The sequence below is a fragment of the Equus przewalskii genome, chromosome 19, assembly GCF_037783145.1.
Source record: "Equus przewalskii isolate Varuska chromosome 19, EquPr2, whole genome shotgun sequence".
NCBI classification, from domain to species: Eukaryota; Metazoa; Chordata; class Mammalia; order Perissodactyla; family Equidae; genus Equus; species Equus przewalskii.
In genome coordinates, this window is record NC_091849.1 from 61,729,331 (window position 1) to 61,755,354 (window position 26,024).

At 41.1% G+C, this 26,024-nt stretch overlaps 1 protein-coding gene across 1 annotated transcript in view; it reads right to left on the reverse strand.

The window, feature by feature from the left end:
• LMBRD1 (LMBR1 domain containing 1) overlaps positions 1-25,803 on the reverse strand; it is a 112,004-nt gene extending 86,201 nt beyond the window's left edge. The window contains exons 1-3 of the mRNA XM_070584845.1: positions 25,415-25,803; positions 19,766-19,942; positions 10,305-10,365 (exon numbers count right to left, since the gene is read on the reverse strand). Of these exons, the coding sequence (XP_070440946.1) occupies positions 10,305-10,365; positions 19,766-19,942; positions 25,415-25,483 (307 nt within the window). The 5' untranslated portion in view covers positions 25,484-25,803. The remainder of the gene's footprint in view (positions 1-10,304; positions 10,366-19,765; positions 19,943-25,414) is intronic.
• Between the last annotated feature and the right edge of the window lie 221 nt (positions 25,804-26,024).

A 26,024-nucleotide genomic window follows, 5' to 3' on the forward strand; every position in this document is an offset into this window, starting at 1 on the left:
CTGATGACCCCCACGCCTCCAATATTCATTCCCCTGAGTGTGGGCTGGACCAGTGACTCGTTGCTGATGAAGACAATATGACAAAGGTGGTGGGATGTCACTTCCCAGATTAGTTACTAAAAGACTCTGGCTTCCATCCAGCTCACCTGCCATGTTGTGAATTATCATACAGAAAGGTCCATGTGGCAAGGAGCTGATGTTGCTGGCAACAGACAACTAAGACCTTAGCACCATAGAGCCTAGGTGTGTGGTAGGCTATACTACCTGGATGTGTGTAAACACACTCTGTGATGTTCGCAAAACGATGAAGTCACCTAACGACGCATTTCTCAGAACACATCCCTGTTGTTAAGCAACACGAGACTTCAGAATAAAATCTTTCACAGGGTTTAACTGAGAACAGTCTGAGGAATAGCCGTTTCCCTTAAGGATTCTTTTGGTGGTTTGCGTCCTCTCTCTATGGTAATTGTCCCAAAGTTTACACTGCAATGCCATTTTTATAACAAGAAATTGTTACTGGTCAGAAAAAAAGCTAAGCAATTTATGGCGTAACTCACAATAACTGTGTAGCAATCAATGATGACCACAGTGCTGACTCCAAAGCTACACAAACACATTAGCTGAAACAGTATTCCAATTTATAAACCTTCGCACTTCAGAACCTTTCAGCCTCATGTTTTTTCCATCTGTAAATTAGGGTAAGATTCAAACTGGAGAAAATAAAAAGAAAACATAAAAACACAAGTCTCCTAAAATTTTAAGTCATGATAATAGCAACTCCCCTTTACTGCCTGCCTGTCATATGCCCAGCAGGGTGTTGCACTCCTGACTGACATTTGCTCATTCAGTATTTCCTCCCAACAACTTCATAATACAATTTACATACCAACAAATGCCCAAATTGTAAGCCTACAATTCAATGATTTTTAGTAAATTTATACATAATCCAGTTTTAGAGCATTTCCATTCCCCCAAATAAACTGCCTTGTGTCAGTCTGCAATTAATCGCCACTCCGACCCCAGCTTGAGGCAGCCGCTGATGCTTTCTCTCTAGAGACTTGCCTTTTCTGGACATTTCACAGACACGGAATTAGACAAGATGCAGTCTTTTGCATCTGGCTTCTTTCACTAAGCACAGGGATTGGGAAATTTGTTCTGCAAAAGGTCAGAAAATACTTTCAACTTTGCAGCCTGTATATCTCTGTCATAGCTACTCAACTCGGCTGATAGAGCAGGAAAGTAGCCGCAGACAATAGGTCTGCATACAGGTGTAGCCAGACTGAGACTGGGCCTGTGGACCAGGCCACAACCTGCTGACCGCTGACCTGGATTGCTGAACACGTACGCCACTGTTTGGACATAACACATTTTATTTAAACATTCCCCAGCTTTCGGATATTTGGATTCTTTCTAGTTTTGTACTATTACAAAAAAAGCTGCTATGACATTTGCATATATATCTTTGTGTAGACATTGTATTCATTTCTCTTGAGTAACTGCTGGACCATATGGTAAGTTAATTTTTAAGAAAGCTGAAAACTGCTTTCCAAAGCAATGGCACCACCTTACATTCCCAACAGTAGCATGTAAACACTCCAGTTTCTGTGTGTCAATACTCAGATGTTGTCTGTAGTTTTTATTATAGCCTGTTATGGGTCAAATGTTTGTTCCCCAAAACTCAAACATTGAAGCCCTCACCCCCAATGTGATGGTATTTGGAGGTGACACCTTTGGGAGGTTTTGAGTTTGAAGTCATAAGAATGGGATCCCAATAACTCAATTAGGGTCCTTAGAAGAAAAGGAAGAGGGCCCAGATCTCTCTCTCTCTCTCTCTCTCTCTCGTGTATTCTCTATGTCTGTTCAACTATTTTACTCATTTTTAATTACCTGTGTAATTAATGATTGGTAAGTATTGTTTATATATTCTGGATACAAGCCCTTTATAAGATATATGACTTGCAAATATTTTCTCCCTATCTGACTTATCTTCATTTTTTAAATTGTGTCTCTTAAAGGACAAAGTTTTTCATTTTTATCAAGTAGAATTCATCAAGGGTTCTCTTACCAGTAACGCTTTTGGTGTCATATCTAGGAACTCTTTGTCTAACCCAGTGTCATGAAGATATAGCCTTTGACTTCTTCTAGAAGTTTTATACTTCTATAGTGAGGTCTATGATTGATTTCTTAGTTAATTTTTGTGTGTGGCGTGAGGGAAGGCTCAATGTTGTTGTTGTTGTTATTGTTGCATGTGGTTATCCAACTCACCCAACAATTTTTTAAAAGAATTGAATAAAACTGAATCGCCACAGCTGTTGAACATCCACTGACTATGAATGTAAGGGTTTATTTCTGGTCTCTGAATTCCATGGCTCTATAAACCTATCCATCTGCAAAATCACAGTCTTGTTTATTGTGTTTTATAGTAAGTTTTGAAATCTGATAGTGTAATTCTCATGTTATCCTTTTTCAAAATCATTTCTGGCTACCCTAGATCCTTTGCATTTCCAAGTAAAGTTTAGGAACAGCTTGTCAATTTCTTTAAAAAAAAAAACACACAAAACTTTTGGTCAATTTGAGGGAAAATTGCCCTAATTGCCATCCTTACAATACTATGTCTTCCAATCCATTAACGTGGAATCTCTCTTTGTTTACTTACATCTTCTTTAATTTCTATCAACGATTTTTTGTAGTTTTCAGTATACAGTCATTGCCACATAATGACATTTCAGTCAACAACATGTCACATACACGACGGTGGTCCCGTAAGACTAGCACCACACAGCCTAGGTGTGTCGTAGCTACACCATCTAGGTTTGTGTAAGTACACTCTGCGATGTTCACACAAGGACGAAATTACCTAACGAACGCACTTCTCAGAACATACCCTCGTTGTTAATGATGCATGACTGTATGAGTCTTACACTTCTTTTTTTCAATGTAATTCTCAGGGTATTTTTTTCCTTTTGATGCTTTATGAAGAGAATTGTTTTCTTCATTTCATTTGAATTGTCTGTTTCTAGTTTTCATATTGATCTTGCATCCTGTGACCCTGCTACACTTGTTTATTGGTCCTATTTGTCTATATCTAAGTCCTTGAGATTTTCTACCTATAGGATCTCAAGTCAGCCAAGAACATAAGAGTCATAATTCTTCCTCTCCACTTTGGATTCCTTCATTCATTTGGATCTATTGCATTGGCTAGGCTGAGGAAGTTTCCTTCTGTAACCAGTTAGCTCAGAGTTTCCATCAGCAATGGATACTGGATTTTGTTAAACAGATGCTTTTTTCGTATCTATAGAGATGACCATCTGGTTTTTGTCCTTTATTCTATTACTATGGTATGTTACGTGAATTGATTTGGGGATATTAAACCAACTTTGCGTTCTTGAGACGAATCCCACTTTGTCATGGTTTATAATATGTGATGCTGGATTTAGTTTCCTAAAACTTTGTTTGTTAGGATTTTTATGCCTACATTCACAAGAGATATTAGTCCATAATCTCCTTTTCTTGTGATACCTTTGTCTGATTTTGGTATCAGAGTAATAATGCCTCAAGAATGACTGGGAAGTGTTCCCTCCTCTATTTTCTAAAAGAGTTTGTAAAGGATTGGTATAATTTGCTTAAATAAATGACAGATCACTAGTGAAGAAATCTGGGTGTGGGGTTTTCTTTGTAGGAATATTTTAAGTAACTAATTCAATTGCTTTACTTGCTATAGGGCTATTTCTTCATGAGTCAGTTTGGGTAATTTATGTCTTTCTAGGGATTTGTCCACTTCATCTGTCTAATTTGTTGGTATAGAGTTCTTCATAATATTCCTTTATAATCCTTTTAATTTCTGCAAGGTTGGTAACATCTGCTCTTGCACTCCTTATTTTGATAATTTGTATCTTTCCTCCCCCTTTCTCATCTCCCGTCTTCCCACTCCTCTTCCCACCCCTTGCTCTCCCCTCCTCCCCTCTCCCTTTCAACCAAGCTAAAGATTTTCCAAGTTTATTATTTTTCAAAGAACCTACTTTTTGTTTGATTTTTCTCTATTGTTTTTCTGTTTTCTATTTCACTGATTTCTGTTCTAACCTTTATTTTCTTTCTTAGCTTGCTTAGAGTTTGTTTTTCTTTTTCTAGTTTCCTAAGGTAGAAGTTTCAACACAAGACTTATTTTCTAATAGAGGAATTTAAAACTGCAAATTACCCTCTAAGCACTGCTTTAGCTGCATCTCATACATTTTGATGTGCTGCATTTTTATTTTCATTCAGTTAAAAACATAACCAAGTTGGGTGGGGGGGGAGTGCGTCTGGGAGGAAGTAACAGACCTAGACTAAAATACTACAGACTACCACTGCCTGTACCAGTTTGTAAGTATAAATATTCCTCAGACTGCTGTATACCCTTGGTTGATTTCCAAAGCAGCAAAGTTGTTCTTTTGTCAATTTTGTCTTGCTTTTTGGGGAGAGGATCTGCCAACCTTACTTGGCCATGCATAAAATCACACCCCTAGATCATTCAATCTTAACAACATGGAAGTACATATTATCCTTTCTCATTTATAGAACGTTATGGACTGAATGTTTGTGTCTCCCCAGAATTCCTAGGTTGAAATCTAATCCTCAAAGCTCTGGTGCTTGAAGGTGGGGAGGCAATGAGGTCATGAGAGGGTAGCCCTCATGAATGGGATCAGTGCTTATAAGAAGAAATTCGAGATGGCTTGCTTTCCCACTCTCTCTCTCTGCCATGTGAGGATACAGCCAAAAAGGCCATCTCCAAACCAGGAAGCAGGTCCTGATCCGACACCACATCTGTCAGCACCTTGACCTTAAACTTCCCAGCCTTCAGAATTGAGAGAATAAACATTTGTCATTTAAGCCACCCAGTCTATAGCAGCCCAAACTGACTAAGACAGCAGTCAGAAGTGGTCAGATTCTGGATAAATTCTGAAAAATCAAACACAGGAGAATTTTCTGCCATGTTTGATACAAAATGTGAAGAAATAAAGAGTCAAGGATGACTCCAAGGTATCTGGACTAAGCAACTCTATCCTTCAGATGCTATTCACTGAAACAAGGAAATTTCTAGAGTATAACAGATTGAGGGTCAGTTGTAGAATGATGAAGTTGAGATGTCTTTAACTTCTTGACAGAAATTGTCATGCTGACAAGTCGAGACAGGAATATGAAGCTCAAAAGAGGTCTGCACGAAGATTTGAATCTGGGAGTTTGGCATCTAGAGGGTCTTTAGACTCAAGCAGGAGCCTAAGATCACCAAGAGGGTAACAGAGATGGAGAACAGGTCCCAGGACTGATCCCTGGGACGCACAAACATTAGAGACGTCAGGAAGCAGAGAAAGAACCAGCAAAGGCACTCAAAAGGCACCACCAGGAGCAGAGGAAGGAGACACAAGAGCATGTGTCCCTCTTTCCCTCCTGGAGTGTTCAGGAAGGTTTATGAGACAATGGGACAAATCAGCAGTTTGTTCGGAGGTAGAAAGGACAAGTCACACTAGCTCTAAGTCCAAGCAAGCACTTGTTTCCCCAACATTTCCACTAGGGAACAAATTCTTAGCTCACTAAGTCTCAAGGAGTCATTATAGTATCCAGAGAATGTCTTGAGCAAACCTAACCAGAGACCACTTAGAAAACCCCCCGTGATGAAGAATACATTCTTCCAAAAGGAAGTGGGAAAGCAGGAGATAGGACACAACTGTCTCTCACCAGAAACAACCTTACAGACCTGAATCAAAAAGCAAATCCCCAAAATGAGTCCCAGTCCTTCTACGTTATCTGGAAAAACAAGGAAATATATTAGAGATGTTTTCAAAACAATAAAGTGTCAAAAAGATGCAAATTTGATGAGATGCTAGGTGAATTCTTTCAACGTTAATTTTCCCATATCACTGTACTTTCTCTTGCTTTCTTAGTTGATCTGAATTAAAATGAGCAAATAACAACTTTTAGCACTCACGATATGTCTATACTCCTAATACTATGAAGTAGGCTCTACTTTATCACTATTTCAGAAGTGGAGGTCATAGAGAAGTTAAATGACTTCAAGGTCCCCTGGTACTCTTCTCACATTAGACTCTAGGAGGTTGGAATCCCTAAGTTTGGAATACATAGTAAAGACTCCAGGTACAATTTTTCAGCAAGTGACCAATGGGGAGTGAGGAGAAACTTCCTAAATACTCTTAGGCGCTTTAAAAGGTCTGGCATAGAAATAGGAGTTTGAAAGCCTTATTCTTATTCTTCCTTGGTTCCATAACTTATCTAAATATGCAGACAATTCTCCTGTTTTCACTACAGAATTGCTTAACTGCAAAAATTAAGAACTTATGAAATACCCAATAATCTGGGTTGTTTGAATAAGAATATTCATTCAATGGAAAACAATGCAGGAATTTTTTTTTAATATACATATACAAGATCCTCATGGCAGCAGTATTTGAAATAGCCAGAAACTGAACGAACCAACTGATCATGAATATTGGATAAACAAACTATGGCATGTTAATGCAATGGAATATTACACAGCGATGAGAATCAACAAAGTACAGTTACCTGCAACAATAGAGATGAGCCTCAAATATAATGCTGAGCACTAAAGAAGCCAAACAGAAAACAATACACACTATATGAGTCAATTTGTATCTATACAAAACGAAAGCCCGAGCATCAGCATCCAGAGGAGAGTCTCCGGGAGGAAGTGACAGGACAGCTACCGAAGAGCTCAACACAACAGCCTTGAAGAATTCCTGCTTATGGTTTGGGCTCTCCCCATTTCTACAACCCCTGCAAGCATGCATAATCAAAACGAGAGGTTAGGAAAAAATGTTAAGTAAAATATAAATTCGCTTAAAAGAAATTAAAGAAAAGCAGATGGTGAAAGAATTAAAACTAAAAATTTCAAGAATGGTTAGAGAACAGAATAAAGTAAACATTTAGAATAAATTACAATAAATAAAAGGTAAGAATTTAAGATAAAATCAAATTTGAAACATAAAAATAGAACTCAGATAAAAAGCTAAACATATACATAAGAGATAAAAGCTTGTGTAATAGGTTCAAACACAAGATTAAAACAGAACTGAGAACAAAAAGTCAGATAAGAGCAGTTTTTTAAAAGAAAATATCAAAGAAGTTTGAAGACACAGATGAAGAAATCAATAAAAACATTCAAAAGGATAAAAGGAACGAGTCCTTAAATGTATGTGGGGTGGGCACAACATCTTCTGATGGACGCTGAGTCTCCTTCTGAGGACAGGGTCCCCCTGAGGACAGGGTGAGGGCAGGAATGAACAACCCTCCCCTCCCCTCCTTCAACAAGCTCCAGGAACCGCCTGTCTCCTCTGCAGGCGGCCTCAGCTGCCTGAGGACTGCTAGTGACCAACCTACTCTGGGGAGTGCCCAGCGGGCAGGAGCGGCAGTCAGCCTGCCTTCTGACACTCCCCAGAGAAAACCACCCGAAGATCCACTAATGTGACAGAAGGATCTCAAAACGGGGTTTCCAGACCCTGGATCCACAGGGGTCCTTTGAGGGTCTCACAACGTGAAAACCACTTTCAAGACAACATTCAGACATGCTGCCTTGCCCCCAGCAGTCCGCATTCTTCACCCCCAAGCACTCCCTGCAGGGCGCTGAGTCAGGAGAGCCCCTCTGAAGCAGGAACAACCCTAGGAAGGGCCCACCCTGAGGACACGCCTTTACAATATTCCCTGTGAGGGGAAGCACACACAAAGTGTACTCGTGAGAAGCGCTCATGCTATTTCAGACACGAGCTACACTAGTCACTGTTTTCAAAGAACACATTCTGGGGCCAGCCCAGTGGCAGAGCGGTTAAGTTCACATGTTCCGCTTCTCGGCGTTCCGGGGTTCACTGGTTCGGATCCCGGGTGTGGACATGGCACCACTTAGCAAAAGCAATGCTGTGGTAGGCATCCCACGTATAAAGTGGAAGAAGATGGGCATGGATGTTAGTTCAGGGCCAGTCTTCCTCATCAAAAAGAGGAGGATTGGCAGTAATTAGCTCAGGGCTAATCTTCCTCAAAAAAAAAAAAAAATTTAAATAAATGAATAAAATAAAAATCTACTTATTAAAAAAAAAAACACATTCTTACTTGAATCCACCACCTTGAGCCTTACATCTTTCCAATAAATAAACACTTTTCTGATAAGAACAGTGGTGATATTAATGGAACACCAAAATAAATCAGAATCTCTCTGGATGTAATCCAGCATCCGTATTATTTAAAGGTCTCCAGATGATTTTTGAGGCTGCCCTGAGGGTTCAGTACTGCTATGCGTTCTCCAGGTAATATCTCCAGAACCATATACTAAAAGGCAGCTCACACAAGGGTGAGCAGCTCCAGTTTAGGAAGTAAGATCCCCTTGGGTTTTGCCACTCACTAAAAAGGTGACCTTTAATATCACTAAATATCAATTTGTTCATGTGTAAAACATAAAAAAAAAGTCCAAAAAATGACATTTGTGAAAATTAAATACAGTGCTGAATGCAGAAGTCTTGCACAGTTCCTGGAAGGTTAGACAATGAAACTGCGTTGATACATTAGGAAAGATTAGATGAACTACAGAATCTCAGAGGCGATGGATGAAAACAGTGTCTTGGATTCTCTGGAGGCTGTGGTCCTCAGGATACAGGAGAAGACATCCAACAGGCAGTTAGATAACATCCAGCATTTCTGGACAAAAGCTGGGCTTGAGGACCGTAACCATCTTAGACGCTATGCAGTCCTTTCAGACTCCCAGCTGCGGCTCGGCATCCGAGTCCAAGCCAAAGGCCTAGCGGCCACAGCTAAGATGAATGTGAGTGACTTTATGACAACCACCACCAACATCATCAAATTAAATCTCCTTGCTTTGATTCCATGGTAATCAAGAAATCTTCTGTTCATAATCTGGCTTCTCACAAAAATCTCTCCCCTAGATCAGCGTCTCAACTATCCTATCCCAAGGTAGTTATAGTTCTCACTACAATCCAAGTTCTGCAAATAATCAAACCCTAATCCCTAAGTCATCTATTGTTTGTAACGATTAACTTATCTCCCACACATTTAAAACAATACTAGGGACACACCATCCTTGGGAAAATTGAGAAAAATACTCAAATCATTTCCTATAGGCTTAACTGTCTCCATGAGATCACCTGGAAGGGCTGCATGGATTAACACTCCAGTTTAGGAGTCTCTGCAACCTTGGTTATAATGCATTACTCCAGGGGCCTGTAGGTCCAATGACAAGATATGGTTCATGGACCTGGACTGCACAAAGATAAGAGTTGGCTTATCTTGTCATGTGTTCTACAGCACAAATACACTTTAGTGTCACACAGAAGACAGGCCCCTTCTCCCAAAACTGTTTCTGAAGAACTGATTTACATCCTTCTAATAAATTTGTATTGAAAAGACAACTTTCTGCTTAATATAGCAGCATTCCAAAAGTTTTAACTTAACAGGTCAAATTTATATTTTATAATATATATTTAAGGTATTCATCAGAAATAATAAATTCTGTATTAAAATACCATAAAAATAGTTCTAAAATCTACACAAAAGGGATAGAACTTCATGGGTCCTGTAGATTTCAGATCAGGAGAAAAGGCAAGGGATAGAGCCAAAGCAACTAAATTAAAACCCAATGAAACCCTTGAAAAACTCATCCCATCAAGAGAAACTTTTGTAGAGCTTTTTCAGTTTCCAATTTAGCATCCTACTGAAATCTTACTCAATACCTGGATTTACTGCTGAAAAAAATGACATCCTTTTCCTAACACAGCACTTTCTTGCACAAGTCTTATGTTTATTCAAGAGAAAATTTGGGAAACAGGGAGTAATTTAAAGCTTTTATAATCCGTCATCAGGGAAGGAAGAGAGAGGCGGGGGATCAATCCACCACGACCGTGGACTAACCAGCTCTGTACAGTACAATAAACTTGATGCTACAAACTCCCCAGGTAGTACACTCTACTAGTGTCAATACTTAGAAAAGATTTCTAGAAAACCGGGAGCTCTAAAATCAAGAGTGCGAGTGGGACACTGGTAGTGTCACAAAGGAAGAGAACTGAGACTTAAAGCAGCCTGACTGAACCCCCACAAACAAGTGCTACAAGCCAGCGACACGGGGCGCAGCAGGTAAAGCAGCTTCGGGACTAGGAGAACAAATGCTGTATTGCTTACTCCTGCTGTTGAAACAGTAACCTCCAACGTGACATCAAAACTGAAAGTGTATGTGTGGCTTTACTCTACATTTTGGTTAGCAGCCCAGATAGGAAAAGAAACCGAAAGATACTTACTATAGTAACCGTATAACACAGTGTCCTCAATCTGTCTGCTGACATTAGCATTGGCCCAGTCCTAGGACAAAAAAGAAACAACAGAAATATTAATGAAACATCCATGTGCCTAACAATTATGGTTAAGTTTTCATATGACTAAATACCACATATTAAATGTATCAACTCACACAGTTATGGTCTGTACCATCAAGAAGTGAGAGACAGACAAGTAAACAAAGTTTCACAGGGAAATGCTGAGATAAAGTGACAACACACAGTAGTCCCCCTTTATCCTCAGTTTCACTTTCTGCAGTTTCAGTTACCTGTGGTCCAAAAATATTAAATGGAAAATTCCAGAAATAAACAATTCACAAGTTTTAAATTGCATGCTGTTCTGCGCAGCATGATGAAACCTCAGTCCTACCCAGGACGTGAATCATCCCTTTGTCCAGGAAATCCACGCTGTACATGCCACTGCCCCAAGTCACTTAGTAGCCATCTCAGTTATCATATCGACTGTAATGGTATCGCAGTGCCTGTATTCAAGACACTCTTATTTTATTTAATAATGGCCCCAAAGCGCAAGAGTAGTGTTGCTAGCAATTCAGATATGCCAAAGAGAAGCCTAAAGTGCTTCCTTTACGTGAAAAGGTAATAGTTCTCAACTTAATAAAGAAGGAAAAAAAATCATATGCTGAGGTTGCCAAGATCTATGGTAAGAATGAATCTTTTATCTGTGAAATTGTGAAGAAGGAAAAAGAAATTCATGCTAGTTTTGCTGTTAAACCTCAAATTGCAAACTCATGGCCACATTGCGTGATAAGTGCTTAGTTAACATGGAAAAGGCATTAAATGTGTGGGTGGAAGACATGAACAGAAAACATGTTCTGTTGACAGCAACGTGTTGCACCAGAAAGCACTGAGCCTAGAGGAAGACCTCAGCAAGGGACCCCCTGAAACGAGTGACACCAAGCCATTTACTGGCAGTGAGGGATGGCTACACAGCTGCAAGAAAAGGCTTAGACTAAGAGAGACCACATTCACATAACTTTATTACACTATATGGTTATAATCGTTCTATTTTATTAGTAGTTGCTGTTGTCACTCTCTTACGGTGCCTAAGTTATAGATTAAACTTTACTATAGGTATGTATGTACAGGAAAAACCTAAGACATATGGAGAGGGTTCAGGACTATCTGCGGCTTCAGGCAGCCACTGGGGGCCCCGGAACACAGCCCTGCGGATGAGGGGGACAACTGCCGTTCTGGGAAGCACGTGAGCAGGACGCCCCTAACTCAGGCTGAAGACCAGAGACGGCTTCTCCTAAGGGCTCTAAACTGAGACCTGCAGGAAGAGAGGTCGTTCTCACGGAAAAGGAGAAAAAACAGCAGGAAGGAGGGACGAGAGAAAAGAACATACAGGAGAATTTAGAAGACTGCAAGAAGCTAAATATAGATTCACTAGAGCTTTCGGAAAGGTGAGCAAAAGCAGGTGACAGAGGGAGGGACACAGGCTTGAGAGACTTGTTAGCTTCTGGACTTTGTCCCAAGGGCAATGGAAAATGGTGACGAATCTGTAGGCAGAGACTGACAATACAATTTGTATTTTAGAAAGAAGCTATTTGAGTATAATAGATATTTTCTTAAAACATCTAACAGAATAGTCAATCTAAACTCCTTTGCATTCATCCCACCCAAGTATTCTTTAAATTAGTAGTTTAAACTTAGTAATTTAACTTAGAAAATATAATTCAAATTAATCTTATCAAATAAAAAAAACTGTACTCTAATGAATCAGAACTGAGGTATAACAGCAAGTCTTTTTGTCAAATATCCTAAATTTTATGCATGTGAAAATTAAACCTGGAGAGTCTAAGTGACCATATCATTGCTATTAAGAAGCAAGGCTCATACTATCATCAGCTCAATTTTTTTCTGTAAACACTTTAAGAGCTCAAGTCAGTAACAACATCCCACTAAAAGGGCTCTTAACATTTAATTCTCCTAAAATAATTATAATTTTTCTTTTCTTTTTTTCGTTTTTTACCTCTAAACACCTCTAGCAATGAACGTCTATGACTATCTTACCGACAAATGCCTAAAAGAAAAAGAAATGTAGAAAGTCCAAATTTAGCACTACAAATGCAAAACTCTAACACACAACGCACAATAAAAATAATAGTTTCCCAGGGGCCATCTTGGTGGCACAGTGGTTAAGTTCACATTTTCCACTTCGGCGGTCTGAGGTTCGCCAGTTCAGATCCTGGGTGCGGACATGGCACCACTTGAGAGCCATGCTGTGGCAGGTGTCCCACATATAGAGTAGAGGAAGATGAGCACAGATATTAGCTCAAGGCCAGTCTTCCTCAGCAAAAAGAGGAAGATTAGCAGTAGATGTTAGCTCAGGGCTAATCTTCCTCCAAAAAAAAAATTTTTTTTAATTAAAAAAATAAATAATAATAGTTTTCCGATAGCCATAATAACTATAAAAAACCCAAAAATGGGCTAAATTAAAAAATGTATGTTAACTATATAAAGAAAACTAAATTAGAGAATATAAAAAAGACCTAAATAAATGGAAAGTCACATGTTCATACATGAAAAAATTGTAAATACCAAATCCCTCCAAATTAATCTATAAAAATTACATATATTGCCAATCAAAAATCCCAATATACTAGAGGGTAAAGTATTTTGATATGATGAGTCTAAAAGTCACCTGAAAAACACAGAGGCAAGAGCTAAGAAATTTCTTGAAAAAGACAAACAATTAGGAATTTACCCATATAAGACTTTATTAATAAAATATGAAAATCTATTATTATAGTAACCTTTCACTCACCTAAGTGACCAAATTTAAAACATTAATAATATCCAGTAGTGGCAAATGTGGAGGAAAAGCCATCTCCTACACAGCAATAGTAAGACAGGTAGTCTACGACCCAGACATGCTTTGCTGGAACCCATCCGAAAAGACTCACACCCATCAGGGCAGGTATCAGCACAGAGGGATGTTTTAAAGACAAGCATCCTGTCCAATGAACATCCTCAAGAGCTCTCACCCAGCTGCCTGGCGACAAGCGAGCCCAAATGGGGCCTCCCCTCCCCACACAGTAGGAGCAGCTGCACCCAACCTCAATTACTCAGGGGACCAAGGGACCCGAAGTCTCTAGGTGTTCAGCACCTACAACGTCTTAGGACGCCCTGAAGAGCTTGTTAGCTCACACTACTTGGCATTCAAGTCCATCATGTTTATCCCCCTGCAGGCCACTCTGGCTCCTGCCCCATGAGAAGCGAGAACAAGAGCAGGAGGAGCTACCTCTGCTGATGCTCCTGCTCTGGGGAAAGCTCCCCTCTCCGCCGAATCTCAAGTATGTAAGAACCTTGTACTTGCTGAGCCTTAGCTCCATAAATCCCAGCCTGCACTAAGTAATGTTAGTGATTTTTCACCCAAGAGCCCTCTACCCAACAATATTCAGTGTAGCATTGTTTAAAATATTAAAGTAACAACAACAACAAAAACTAGAGACAATCTCAATGCCCAGGAAAAAATGTTAAATGTATTAACAATGAAATCTACATAAACTCACATACATGGATATCCATGAAGTACCTTTGAGTGAGGGGAAACAGAACGAGCTGCAAACCACAGTCTTACCAAACGCAATCTTTGTCTAAAAATGTAACCAAAGAAACACCCATACATACACAGAAAAATAGGAAGAAAGTGTAAATGGTGCTTCCCGCACAGGAATGGGAAAGCACTGGGGAGAATTCTGTGCAAGGATGGGAAATGTTTTCATCAATGATCCAGTATCCAAATGAATACGTACATAATCAAAGCTTCAGCTCCTAACAGTTGTGTTTCTTCAGCGATTGTTTGTGCACCAAAACAGAAGTTTACAAAGATTTTTGAAACGAAGATTTTTTGAAACAGAGGACAATTACATCTATCCCTGTGCAAGCTCCCTACCAGCTCCAAAACAATCCCACAGGTATTAGTGTGCCCACTGAGAATCACTTAAAAATTAAACTTTAAAACTAAACAAGACCCCAACCTCAGAAAAAAGATAAAAGTAGAAGGTATGAAGGTAATTTAAAGCCAGAGATTCATTGAAATTTACTATCTTTTACCCTGCAAGGTTCTTTTGTTTAACCAAATCTTGTGGCAGTTACTTTTACTGTTACTATTTTAAAGCTAAAAATATGCGTAAAATATACAACATCACTCAAGCACTATTAGTGTATTTGGCTTTTATATACTGCATTGCCTCCAAGGCACCTGATGGACTGTCAAAAGAGCTTAGTTTATGAAACCTTCCTTCTACATTTTGAGAACAAATGCCCTTGATACATTTTATAAACTTCTGCCTCCCAGTAGAGACCAAAAGGAACTTCACAGTCATTTAAGACTCAAAGGAACATGAGACAATCAAGAACTAACACTAAATTAGAGACTATTGAAGAACATTTCACAAGACAGGAAAAGGATACAGATTCCACAGAGCAAAGATGGAGTGGGTCGTGTATGTGAAATCCCTTCTCCCATTCTTCAAGATGACTTTTTGAAATGCTAGCCTAACCCCAAACTACACGAGTCTCCTCGATTTTACCTAATAACCTCACTTTAGACCAGTGGTTCTCACTCAGGGATGATTTTGTCCCCTAGGGGACATTTGGCCAGTGTGGTCCCTGGCGACAGGGGTAGTGATCACTACGCGACTGGCATCTAGTGGGTAGGGGCAAGGATCTGCTAAACATCTACAGTGCACAGGACAGCCCCCCACAGCCAAGAATTAACCAGCACAAAATGTCAACAGTTGAGAGAGTAACTTAGTGGTCTCTCAAATAATTTGAAGCCAAAAGACAGCAGCTCGGGGCTGGCCCCATGGCCGAGTGGCTAAGTTTGTGCACTCCGCTGCAGGCGGCCCAGTGTTTCGTTGGTTCAAATCCTGGGCGCAGACATGGCACTGCTCATCAGACCACGCTGAGGCAGCGTCCCACATGTCACAACTAGAAGGACTCACAACTAAGAATATACAACTATGTACCAGGGGGCTTTGGGGAGAAAAAGGAAAAAAAAAAAAAATCTTTAAAAAAAAAAAAGACAGGAGCTCACTCAATGTCCTACCAAATCTAAAACCCACCTTCGTCTGTATATCTGCCAAGGGTCCACAGCCCTATTTACAGCCGATCCTCTCACTGAGACCACCAACCCCTTTGCCTTCTCAAGGCCACTGCATCTGCAATATCCTCTCTCCCCTCTCAAAAAAATCTCTCCCCTCTACTGAGTCCTAAAGTATACAAACTCTAGTAACTTCCACTAAACAACAAAGAGACACCCGCACACAACACCTCCTTTGACCCCACTCCTACTCCCCTAGAGAACAAAATGTCCTGAAAAGTTGTCAGCATTTCCTGTCACTGCGTCCTCACCGCCCTGTCCAGGGTCCACTCACTCCAACCCGACCACCCCCTGCTCCACTGAAATGATTCTGCATGTTCTTGGTCACCAGTGACCAAAGCCAGCAGTCCCCTCATGACCCCTCTCACCACACCTCTCAGCATCGCTGGAAAAAGCCATTATTCTCTCTTCTCTCCTGATTCCACAAGCCTCCCTCCTGTTCTTCTCACCTCTCAGGTGGCAGCCTCTCCCCTTCAGCCGGCCTTCATACAGTGGAGCACTACGATCTGTGTCCACTGCCAAGCCTTCTCAGGCCAGGCACCCTCCCCAGCTACCAGTCAGTCCACAGCTGATACCATGCAGAGCTGATGACTTCCAAACTCTTCTCTCCAACCCCACGCTCTCCCTGAGGCTCCAACTCCTGACTTGGCACTTCCACTTGAATAGACATGATAGGCACTTGCAGGTAACTTTTCCAAAATGCAGCTCTTTTAACATAACTTAAAAGTCATAAACAACCTGGCCCCCGCCTTCCTCTTGATCTCAGCTAGTACCAAGCACAACTCCCAGCAGCACACTTCAGCCAAATAGGCCAAGCTCATCCCTGCCTGAGGGCTCATATCTACGGTGCCTCCTCCCTGAAGGCTCCCTGGGCTGGCTCCTCCTCCTTTAGGTCTCATTCAAGTAACCTCAGCCATCGGATCCACTTCAGCAATTTGGCCTTCCTATCCCCCATTTGAATTACCCACAACTTAATCAGACTCCCACATCAATCTGTTATATTTCCTCACGGGAAGCCTAGCTATGAAGTTAGCTTGTTTTGTCTGTTTACTGTTGATCTGGTCTTACAGAACGTAAGCTCCATGAGAAGAGTAGCCTCATTTGTTTTCATCGTTATTCTCCAGCATCCACATGTGTCAGGTTCACATTACGTGTTTAATAAGTATTAAGTGAATAAGTGTATTTAAGATGCAATGAAGAATACAAAGTTCTAAGATACAGTTTTCATTATTTGAGAGTAAGAATGAGGCAGTGGTAGAGACTCAACCCAGACATGTAATACAGTCATGTGCCACATGACATTTCAGTCAATGATGGGCCGAATATACAATGGTGGTCCCATAAAATTAGCACCATATAGCCTAGGTGTGTAGCAGGCTGTACACATCTATGTTTGTGTTAAGTACAGTCTGTGAATATTTACACAATGACGAAACTGCCTAACAACACATTTTTCAGAATGTATCCCGTCATTAAGCAAGCGATACATAACTATAATAAGAGGCCATGAAGAGATTAATCATTGGGGGAAGGAGTAAGATATGAACATTTTAGCTACCAAAACACTAAATGTTTTGATGCCATAACTTAACTACTAATTTTTTTAAAAACTTTACATGTTGTATACAGTAAAAAATATTTATTCATGCTACTGTCAATTTCTGAGTTCTTTTTGACCTGTACACTCTGTGTATATCACTAGCCACAGTTATTGGCCAACTATACAAGACACTGTAATAGAACACAGAGTATTCTTTAAGGTCTTTTTTTTTTAATCTAAAAAGTTAATTACTTCACCAAAAAACTAGAAACAAATTATCTAACTAAAATTATTCATAGTGCCATGTGTAGGGAAAAAAGAAATCAATGGCAACAACTCAGGCATTGTCACAACATACCCCCACCATAAGAAGGGTGAGAAAGCTAGGAGTAACTAAGACACACTGGAGAAAGCACTCGACTGCCTGCTCACAGAAAAGCCCGATGCCCTCCGTCCCTGAGCCAAACGGGAGCAAGCGCTGACGTCCAGAGTTTCCGAGTAATCACACCTTGTAAGCAAGTCCATCATCAGTTTAGAGGCTTCAAAATATCTGAGGTGGGAATGGAGAAAGTTAGAGAATATATATTCATTTAGGGATAAGAAATGCACATTGTAAAGATTAGGATACAACATAATTCCTCATGGAAAACAACACCAACTTGTACATTTCTCCTCACTAATAAAGGTGGAATAGATTGAAGCCACTGTGGCGTATTTTCACTCTAAAATGGCTAAATTTACAATTGTGGCATGAAGCCTGAAGAACTAATTCTTAAATACTTGTACTTGTCTCTCACTAAACACCTCAAGAGACTTCAGCAATAACTTTTTGGAGAAAATACTTTCTACAGTTTGTCGGGAAAAGGTTTTTAAAAAGCCTTTTCAGTCCTCTTTTTGAGCATTAGTATAGACCACCTTCAAATGAAAACTCTTATGACACTAATCCCCCAAACAAAGAATGTTTCAATATATCAAGAAAAAAGGTATCAAAGCATTGGAGGACAAAAACTGATACATTATGTAAGCTCTGAGGGGACTAAAAACAGAACTAAACAGAGACAACTAAGTCAATGAAAAGTAGGAAAAAGAGAACATACAATTACTGAATAAATAATCTCCTAACAATGAAAGAAAGAAGTTTGTAAAAAGTCAGGGGAAAAAACAATAACACAGAATTTTTCCCTCCTAATTATTGGTGCCACATTTAGATTTAACAAATACAAAGTGCATTAACAAAAGTCATGTATTTTCTTCTCTTAGGGGACATTTAATAAAATGAGTGCCCTAAGCTTTTACAGGTAATACTTTACTTCTTCAGGTGGGTGAATTCATAAAGGCTTGCTCAAATAAGTATAATGCAATCTCAGATTTAAAAAACTATTACTCAGAAAGTGACTACTAATTTAAGCATGGTCCCAGAACAACTACATAATCTAAGAGAAAGTCCTTACTTTCATGAAACTACTTAAAAAGTTCGTAAAAATACTTTAGAAATTCCATGATGAAAACATATTCCCACAAAATCTAGACAAGTCAAATATTCTAAATTCAAAACTAAAAAACCTTCTATTCAAACAATAATTATACAAGAGAAAAAATATGACTTCCATCTCAGACATCTATCCACCCCCATACGCACACAGCGCCCAGTGTGAACCGACACCTCCCCTGGTGAAGAGAGAGCTCCAACCCCAGCTCCAGCACTTCCGGGGGTACGACCTGAGGGAAGTCACTTCACCTCTCCTGCCCAAACATGGGTAACGTCATCCACCTCACAGGGTTGTCCGGGAGATTAAAGGGAGGTAGTACACACAAACCCTTTAGGACAGTGTCCAACACGTGGCCGACAAGTGACAGATGTTAGTTACCGTCTTCACATAACACTGGGCACATCCTAAGTGCTCAACTAATACTCGCTGAAGGAACCACTAGCCCACAGAGAATAACTTTGCTTTTCACAACAATCACAATACATGAAAACATTTTTAAATTATTTGAACCCAGTTGGGCAATTCAGGAATTCACTTTGGAAGTATGCATTATTGAGATAATTGAAAAAACATTTCATTCAAATATTGGAGTACCCACTGTGTGTTAGACACTAAGGATACAACGGCAAGCAAGACACAATTTCTCCCTCATAGAAGCTAAGCTAATAAGAAACTTAAAAGTAATTTGCATAATTAAAAGAGAACTCAGAAATCTTCCAGCCCAACATCTCTCATTTTAAAAATGAGGCCCTTGAATCCAGAAAAGTTAACTGATTTAGCCAACGAAACATGCTGGATAGCTCTGAGTCAAGATCAGAACCCAGGTCTTCTGACTCGCAGCCTAGTGGTCTTTTCTCTATACCATACTGACCCAAAGTGCTCAACATGGAACAGAGATTAAGATCCTGACCTGCCACTAGCAAAAGCCCTCTAAGTTATTTATTTACTGCATTAATGCAAATCAAGTCACATAGACTTCAAGGGAGCTATCAGAGGCACAAAAACAAGACTTATTACAATTACTTCATATATTTTCAGATTAGAGAAGGCATTCTTCACATTTAGAGGGTTCTCGCGTTAACAGTTCTTATGTCAGTGAAAGGCCTGTCTCTAGTCTTCACGTTAGTTGTCACACACTCAGCCTCCACGCTGCGTGTCCATTCTCATCTATTCCCAGAGACAACAAAAAAGCGCAATATATACCAACTGCTATACAAAGCCAAGAATCTGAAAGGAAAAAATCATATAGTATGAGAATAATTACCTTAAATGTGCCATTTTGATTCTTCATGTAAGAAACCAAAAATATATCCACTGGTAGAAGTGCTGATGTGATAAGAGCAATCGCCAGAGAAAAAATTGCTGTTATGGTGGAGACAACTTCACTTTCCCTCTGACTTTGGTATTTACGAACATATATCCAGCAGAATGCCAAAATAGCCTGAAATAGAACAAAAAGAAGTGTGTTGTTACTGTTTTTATTCTCTAAAACTGATTTTAGTACATGTTTGCGCGTTTCCAATGGGAAACTATGTCGAGTAAAGGTTCTTTCAGATGTGTAAGGAAGGTCCAGTATCCCTTATAAACTTGTTCAAGATTTCTAATTTTCAAAACCTATTTCAGGAATGCAGTATAACCTCACAGGTGCAAAGACACACAAAAAAAGTAAAAAGTAAAAAAGAGTAAAAGTTATCAATAACAGAGCTCAGTTACATAAAACCTCATTGAACACAGTGCCATCATTAATGGTTTCATACAATGCCAAAGTTAACTAGCGTTGAATACTTTTTTCCTATAGATCTCTCCAACCTAAAGGAGATATAGCTAATTGTTCTATCCTATGCTTACTACTGAAGCATCAATGACTACAACTTGAATTGAAATTAACTTCTGCCCCATTCTGATGGCTCAAGAGTACCATTCAGCTAAAGAATAACTGCCAACAATCACCATACATTTGGCACATTAAACTATAATTGGAATCTTAAAGGGCAGTAAACAAGGAAAAGTGAACACTGGAAATGGACACGTGCACTGCAAGGAACTTTCCAGTAGGAAAAGTACACTCAGGTGTACCGAGACTGACATCTCCACTCAACAGGAACTCTTAAGAGTTAAGCAATGCCTTTCTGGTGACTAACACAGAGACAAGACTTCACTCTCGAGATTCCCTAACTTTAGGGAGTTTCAGAATCACCTGAAGGACTTGCTAAAGCACAGATTTAGAATGGGCCGCATCCCCAGAGTTTCACATTCAAGCGGGCTGGAGAAGGGCCTGAAAACCTGCATTTGTAACAAGTTCCAGGTGAGGCTGCTGCTGGTCCAGGGACTACATTTTAAGAACCTCTGCTCTAATCAATCACAGGGGACAGCAAAGAAATACTAAATCAGTGACCTCAACCCTGGCTGTGTGTTAGAATCACGTAGGTAGTTTTTTAATTTCAATACCGTCATGCCCTCCCCGCAAATCAACTCAATGAGTGAGGCTCCTCCAGGCATCAGCAAGTCCAATGCCGGAGGATTCCAACAGAGCCACACTGGCAAACCATTGTCTGAGAACCATGTCTTACGTAAGTTCTACAACAGCTCTGGGACAAAAACACTATTTTGTCCTTTCACTCTTTCACCAGATTCAACGGCTACTTCCGTACTGGGCATCCTAGTTCACAAGCCTGAACTGAACTAACAGCACCAACTAGTGTCACCCCTTCCAAACTTTCCTACCACAAAATGTTACAACAGTTCCATCACTTTCCATCACCACAGAAAAATCCCCTTTGCTCCTCTGTAGTTAACCCTTGTCTCCGCTCTCCAGCCCTTGACAACCACTATCTGTTATCTGTCCCTATAGCTTCAACTTTTTCTAGAGCATCATAATGTACTCATACAGTATGTCATCTTTTGAGTCTGGCTTCTTCCACTTAGCGTAAGCATCTGAAGTCCATCCAAGTTGTTGCATGTAATTCCTTCATACTACTAACATTTCAGTTGGCATCAGAAAGGCAGGAAAAAATAAAGTGAGAAGGGAATGTAGAATTTGGAACCTGGGTGTTGGAATTAAAAAAAAAGACCTAGGTTCAAATCATTATTAATTTTTGGCTTAAATCATTATTAATTTTTTTGGAAATTATTTTTCATAAAATGTTATTTATATTAATATTTTCAGGGGTTTGTTTTTAAGTGAATTCACAAATATTTAAAACATTCCTCAAATTATTCTGAAGTCATTGAAAGCTGAGCCTTATCCTTCTGTCCTTAGCAGCACCTGACACAAAGTGTTGAATAAACTTTTTGTTGGATTTCAAGATCTGCACTTTCACAGAGAACGAAGTGACAGGTGTTACTGAAGCAGAAGGAGCTTCCAACACCAGGCAAACAGTTCAGCCAGACGTTCCCCAATGTTTTGGTCCCAGAATCCCTTTACAGTTTAAAAACTGAAAACCCCAAAGAGCTTTTTGTTTACATAGGCTAAATCTATCAGTTGTTACTATATTATAAAACAAACCAAATGTCCTCATCTTTACAATAGGAATAAGAATACTTCTTTCACAGCAGGTTATAAGGATTAAACGAGATGTAAAGAGTTTAGCACAGCGCCTGGTCATAGTAACTGCTTAACAAATAGCAGTAATTATTATTAAATGTCTTATAACATCTCAGAGCATTTCATAAAAGAAACTAATGCACAATTTTGCTAAGAAGTATAAAGGGAAGGTTTAGAGCAGTCCCCAACCCCTCGCAAGAGACTGATTTAACTGGTCTGGGCTTCAGGGGTTTAAAAAACTCCCTAGGTTGTTTCAACGAGCAGTCAAGGCTGAGAAGCACTGGGGCAGAGGGAGGACGAGAACACATGAATTTAAACTAAAAGAACACACACTGCCTGGAATCTTGCTAAACTGCAGGTCTGACTCAGCAGGGCTGGGGTCCTGTGTTTCATATTTCTAACAAGTTCCAGGGTGATGCCCTCAGTTTGAGTAACAAGTAAACTTGCTTTACAGAAATGGAGATTCTGTCTTGTATAGTAATGGGAAATGCTATTTGAAAGGTGCTGTAAGTCAAATTAGTGAGGATCTTGTCCAGGGGCTAGGTAGAAGGGTTTAGATTTGATAGAGTAAACATCGATAGTTAGATTATAAGCTCAGAGGAACCAAATCTAACCATCCCTTATGTGGCGGAAGAACTGAAGTCCATTCTGTTTGCCCAAAATCACAAAACTAGTCAATTTTAGGGTTCTGACTCTTTAGTAGATGGTTGGCAGCAGTTCTCAAAGTACCAAGTCCCCAAACTCCTAGCAGCCCCAGAACCCTTTCTGGGGATTTGCAAATTGAAAACTATTCTCATAATAATACTAAGATGTCATCCGCATTTTTCACTATGTTGATATTTGCACTCATGGTGCATAAGCCATGGCAGGTGACACTGCTGGCGAATTAAGCACCAGGCTGTGCCAGTAGTCACTGTATTCTTGACCACCACACTCTCACAGAACAAAAAGAAAAAGGAGACAATTTAACTTAAGACTGTGCTTGATAAAGCAGCAAAAACTAGCTTTACCAAATTTCAACCCTTGAGTCTTTTTAATACTCATGGTGGGAAACATGAAGTATGCACTCAAGTTCCTCTGCTGTACGCCCAGGTGTGCTGGCTGCCTCCGGAACAGCACCTTGACAGTGAAGAGCTGAAAACCAAATCAAGCACTCTTCAAGGAACATCATTTTTACTTGAAAGCACAAGTGACTAACTATGGTCATTCAGACTTGGATATTTGGCAGATTTTGTCGAAATGAACAAACGGAACCCATCACTTCAAAAAAACAAGTGACAGTATTTGTTGCCAATGATAAAATTCAAGCTTTTAAATGAAAATTAAAATTTTGGAAAACTTGTATCCACAACTGTGAGTTTGACAGTTTCTCAATACTTATTTCTGAGATACACTTCTGACAAGATCAGTAGTGATATTAACAAATGTGATACTTCGATATTATGTAATGAAATGCATCCATATTTGGAAGATCTGAAAACTTCAGTGAACCAGTATTTTCCGAACGACCAATGCATCATGTACAAAATCATGCACGGGGAAAAGACCCATTCAAAGTGCAACATGGGCCAATGGATTTTAATGTAACACAACAAAAAGTTCATTGGTAGGGTTTCAGATTTCATACTGCAGCTAACCTTTAAGAAGCTTCTACTTATTTTGTGTAGTATTCAAGAACATCCACAATTATCTAAAAAAATACTCCTCTGCTTGCAACTACATATCACTAAAATTGGATTTTCTTCATATACTTGAACCAAAATAACACATCTCAAAAGACAGAAGCAGACCCGTTGCGGGCTGACCCCGTGGCTGAGTGGTTACGTTTGCACGCTCCACGTCAGTGGCCCAGGATTTCCCCAGTTCAGATCCTGGGTGCAAACATGGCACTGCTCATCAAGCCATGCTGAGGCAGCATCCCACATGCCACAACCAGAAGGACCCACAACTAAAAATATACAACTATGTACTGGGGAGCTTCAGGGAGAAAAAGGGAAAAAAATAAAATTAAAAAAAAAAGCAGACACAAGAATCCAGCTCTCTTCTCATAAGCCAGGAATTAAATAGATTTGCAAAAAATTAAACAATGGCCCTTATTACTAATTTTTTCTACTCTGACATCTAGTTTCAAAGTCCTTAATTCCCTTCTCATTATGCTTTATTCCTGCTGTAATATCACCAACTTCAATGCCTTCCCTTCTTCATGTACCCAAGGGCTACCTCAATTCCACTTTCCTCCAATATTGTTTTCCATTCTTTAAAGCCGTATTTCATTTATAAAATCATACTTTGGTTTTCAGGACTTAAAATACCTGTTACAAGAACTTTTGCTTTCCTACCTATCTTCAGACCCTCTTAAAGGTCACATTGTTTCGTTTGCATTCTCCTACAATTTACAGCACAACTGCTGTACATTAAATGTTTATTAACTGATAACTGCCAAGATATTCCCACTCAACTTTGATACTGTTACGTGCTCATTTGGTTTCTTCTAAACCAACTGAAAACGATGATCTGGAAAACTCAATGAACTCTCCAAGTACAGGACTGGACAGCCAACTTTCACGGTTCCCATTTCCTCCATCAAGAGGAGTACAGAACGTTCCAGTGTAAAGGCAATATTATTTTCTGGAAGACAGCCTTGAAGTCCACCCCTCCCCTCCTTTTTTTGTAGTTTCTGCGGCAACGTTTACTAGCAAAATATACTACACAGGTTGCAGACACCGTAGTGGAATCTAATAAGTAAAATCAAACAGGTCTTGAGTTTCAGAACTGAACTTAACGGGTTTGTGGATTAATCTTGGTTTGTGTTTTTTCCGTAACGCAAAGCAGCAAAATACTTTGGGACACGAAGCAACAAGAGGATGGGACGAGGGCAAGGAGGGGAGAGAGAGTGATAATGGGGGAGCGGGGTACGAAGAGAAACAACCTGGACTCCCCAGCAGAAAACGCCCCAGGGTTTTAATGTGGGGTAGGGAGGTAAAAACCAGGCCCTCTGGGCCATGCAGGGCCCCATTCGTCACTGGATAAACATGAGGACGAGGGCTGGGAGGAAGGCGCCTACGTCAGACGGGCGGTAGGTGCAGACGCCGACCCCACACAGGTGTCTGCACCTGTCGAGGGGTCCGCAAAGGAACGCCGGGACGGGCGGCCACGTCAGCAGGGCGGATGGACAATGGCCGGGAAGGCTGAGGACCCCACGGCGGGGGCGGGGCGGGGGCCGCCAGCGAGGAGGCCAGGGGGCGCGCACACGGCGCCCCGCCCCGCGCGGAGCCCCGGGCCGGCCGGAGGGGGAGGGGCGCACGGGGCGAGCCGGGCCGGGGGCCGGAGGTCTCGGGGCCGCCCCTCCCGCCGCGCGGCGCCCCCTACCAGGAGCAGGAGGCCGAAGATGCACCAGCCGATCACCAGGTCCACCGAGGCCGCGCCGGCCGCCGCCATCTTCGCTTCCGGCCGAGGCCCCGGCAGGGGAGGGCGGGGAGAGGCGGGGCGCCGCGCACCCTAAAGGTTAAGAGGGCGCAGGGGCGGAGCGAGCGGTCGCCACGGAGACCCCGCCCCAGCGTCCCGCGCCGAGCCGGGGACGGGGCGTGGCGACGTCAGCGAGCGCCGGGGCGGGCGGGGCGTAGAGACGTCAGCGCCGCCGCGCCGGGGCCGCCCTGGGGGCGTGGGCGACGTGGGCCCGGGAGCGGCGCGAGGCTGGGCCGGTGGCTGGAGCTCCGAGCGGCGTCGGGAGTTTCCGGCGCCTCCGTGAGGGGTTCGTCCTGGAGGCCGGGCGGGTGGGCGGTGGTGGGCCGGGCCCCCTGGCAGGGTTGGCTGACGCTGTAGGGGAGCCAATTGGCTCCCCAGGGACTTCCCGTTCTGCGGGCGCTGGGCAGTCCTGCCCCCGCCGTGTCACGTGATGTTGCGGCCCTCCTGTTTAGATCCGCACGTGCCTGTGAAGGATGGCGTTGTACCCTCCAGGTGTTCGAGCTGAGAGCACCTT